Here is a 3,231-nt window from a genome sequence, read left to right on the forward strand (position 1 = left end):
CCTCTCCCCATAAAAAGACACCCAAAAAACCCCAAAAGCCCAGGTCCTTTTTGAATTTGAAATAAGATGAATAATTTGACCCCGTTGAAGAAATCCATCAGTAGGCACTCCATTGCCCTTTTATCATATCATTATTTCTGTACATTATTGTAAATGCATAGACCTACTTTAAGACAAGACAGTTTACTACCGTTTAGGAAGGAGTGAAAATTAATACTATGGTATTTGTCTACCTTACTATCTGACGATGTTTTTCTTCCAAAATAACGTTGAATTCTTCTTCAGTAGAAAACATCGGTCTGTTTACTTGGCAATTGTTTGTGTTTCTGATGATGATGATGATGATGATGATGATGATGATGATGATGATGATGATGATGATGATGATGATGATGATGATGATGATGAAGAATACCTTTTCTCAAACTTTCAGGTCTCAGACATACTTTAAAAAACCCAATATTTCTGCAACCGCTTCTTTCAGCCCAGACTTTCTATTCCTACACTAAACAACTATTAAAATAACTTATATTACGTTTTCTTTTTAATTTCAGACATTTCGGCAAGATGAGGATCTTGGTCTTCCTCACATTCTTGCTCCAGCTAAACCTCATTGCCGTCGCCAATGGTGGCGTGCAGTCTCATGCTGGCCAAGACCTTCAACAGGCGTTTGGCCTTTTCAGCTGGATCAAGAACCTCGTGAAAACTGGCAGCAGTGGAACTGACATCGTCAACAGATACTACGAGAGCAAGAATTCATGTAAGAGACGTACATTTTCTTTCATCTTGTTTAGAGTTGTATACTGTTTTTTTTTGTTTGCTTGTGTGTTTACATACTTGATTGCTTGTTTGTTGGTTAGTTTGTTTGTTGATTTGTTCTTTTATTTATATATTTTTGTTTGTTTGTTTGATTGATTGTTTGCTTGCTTGTTTGTTTGTTTTCTTACGAAAACCAAAATAAATTAAGCCAAAAAAGAACTCTTACCAAAAGAACTCCCCTCCACACAAAAAACAACACAAAAAGAACAACAACAAGCAACCTCAACCCAAAAAACAACAAAAAACCCCAACAACAACCAAACTCTTATTAAACTAGAAGAAACCACAGCCAAAAGAGGCGTTAAACTGATTGACAAACGTTTCATTTGACAGTACGCTTCTGTCCCCCTGACGTGCTGTTTCTCCTGGACGGCTCTGACAGCGTGAGTCCTTACGGATTCCAGTCTGCCAAAGAAGCGCTCATCCGAGAGATCCGCGCAGTCACCAATACGTTTGCTGATGCCGATGTTGGAGTAATCCTATTCAGGTAAGACGCAGCCCACTATAGTATAATATAATGTATTATATCATTATTATCATATTAGACCGTCGAACCTGCTCTGACGGCCTCCTTTATTAGATAATCACCTGCTTGAACAACCTCCTGTATAAGACAACCCTCCTGCTTTTATAAACGGCCACTTCCCATTCCCACCCTTGGTTATTTTTTTTTTTACATTTATAGTGACACTGAATAAAACAATCATCTTTCTAAGATAAATCCCTTTTCTCCTCGACAATGGGTGCCCGTCATAGACAGTATACATACATGTACAAAAATATATAATATATTTATTTATTTCCCCTGACTCCGACCTCCTCTTGTCTCAACTCTTACCCTGGCATAATATCTTGTTATAATTCTTTCATGTCTTGTCTTAGAACATCACTTTGGGCTCCAGTGGCCGAGTGAGTGGTGAGAAGAGACTCAAAAATAATGCCAAGAAAGTGTTGGTGACACGGGGTTTAGTTTGGTGATCACTGGGGTGTGTCCTTGAGCAAGATACGATTATTCCTTCCTCAAAAGAACAGGGGGGCTCCACAGTGGCAACAAGCAATGCCATGTTTATAAAATTGTTTTAAGTGTAATATGTGTATTCGTTGTATGTATTTGTATGTTTGATCAACTATTTATGTGTGTATGTTCGCCATTGCAACAAAACGTTCTCTCCACGGGGATCAATAAAGTGTAACTTGTGTATTTATGTATTTGTATATTCTTTTATCTATTTGTTTATTTATTTATTCATTTACTCGTGTGTTTTATTTTCCCTGACAGCGACTACCTTCAGCAGATTTCTCTGAAATCGAGAACACCGGATGAGATCGAACAACTGATCGCCGAAGTTGATGGATTGGTCCAGCCAAGAAAGAAGACTTCCATGCCCAAAGCTCTTCAGCTCGCAGGGTTAGCAACCTATATTATGCATCCTTTTTAAATTGCATTATGATATAGTGCTTTGTGAACTATTTTTACTTTCGACGCAAGAAAAAAAGAAAGAAAAAAAAGAAGTAAAAGGAAAAGTAGATCTACTAGGCTACACAGCCGAAATTATGAAATAACGCCCAGGACTCTGTACATTGTACTGACTTGTCCCTAGCCTTCTTTTTGTCCTTTCGAGAGCGTCAAGGGGTGAAAGAGCAGGCTTTTGGTCAACATTGGATGGAGAGATGGACTGGTGTTATCTTGTTTCTGGCCATATCACGACTGCTCTGAAATAGTGGTTAGGTGCTGCGCTGTTGCACGCAGGGGACCCCAGTCGATTTCCGAATGAGGAGCAAATTTTTAACAAGTTTCCCGGTATTTCTGTAAAGATATGTCCATCTCAGCCCAGGTTGGTCCAGACAAACAAGGTCGGAAGCCTGCCTCCTAAATTATCCAAATTGTGTGAATGGAGGCGTAAAAGACCACCTACATTTTATAAAAGAACGGTTCTCTTGCCAGAGTCAGTATTCTAATCTGTTCCAATACGACGTATTGCCCAGTGGCAAAAGGCTCTCAGACTCCCAAACGTATTGTCGTGGATTCGAATACCGTTGGGTGCCCGTCGTTGTGATCTTGGGAAAGGCACTTAACACGAGTTTTCCTCCCTTCCCCCTTAACCGGGCAGTAGACAGAAAAATAATATCGTGTCAGTTTGGAGGTGTTTGAGCGCCTGTCATTTGTAGTTTGCATTCTTTGCTTCTCTGGAAGCCTAGATTGTTTGTGGGTGTTCTAGTGTCTGCTAGGGTAATAAATAATAGTTGTAAAGCACTTAGAGCATACTGTACAGCGTGGATACGAGCTATTATAAGACAATTTTTAAAAATACTTTGATTCTGGTATGTTAAACGGGGAGGAGGAGGGGGCGGTGTCGATGACATTGGCTTTGGTCTCAGTGGGGTTGTTGGAATGTTTGTGTCCTCTCATGA

The 3,231-nt window shown here is 39.6% G+C and overlaps 1 protein-coding gene across 1 annotated transcript in view; it reads left to right on the forward strand.

The window, feature by feature from the left end:
* LOC101862279 overlaps positions 1 to 3,231 on the forward strand; it is a gene marked incomplete in the record, with an annotated part of 27,053 nt that overhangs the window by 13,366 nt on the left and 10,456 nt on the right. The window contains 2 exon segments of the mRNA XM_013083645.2: positions 555 to 760; positions 1,153 to 1,306. Of these exon segments, the coding sequence (XP_012939099.2) occupies positions 568 to 760; positions 1,153 to 1,306 (347 nt within the window).

This window comes from Aplysia californica, unplaced genomic scaffold (assembly GCF_000002075.1).
Source record: "Aplysia californica isolate F4 #8 unplaced genomic scaffold, AplCal3.0 scaffold00246, whole genome shotgun sequence".
NCBI classification, from domain to species: Eukaryota; Metazoa; Mollusca; class Gastropoda; order Aplysiida; family Aplysiidae; genus Aplysia; species Aplysia californica.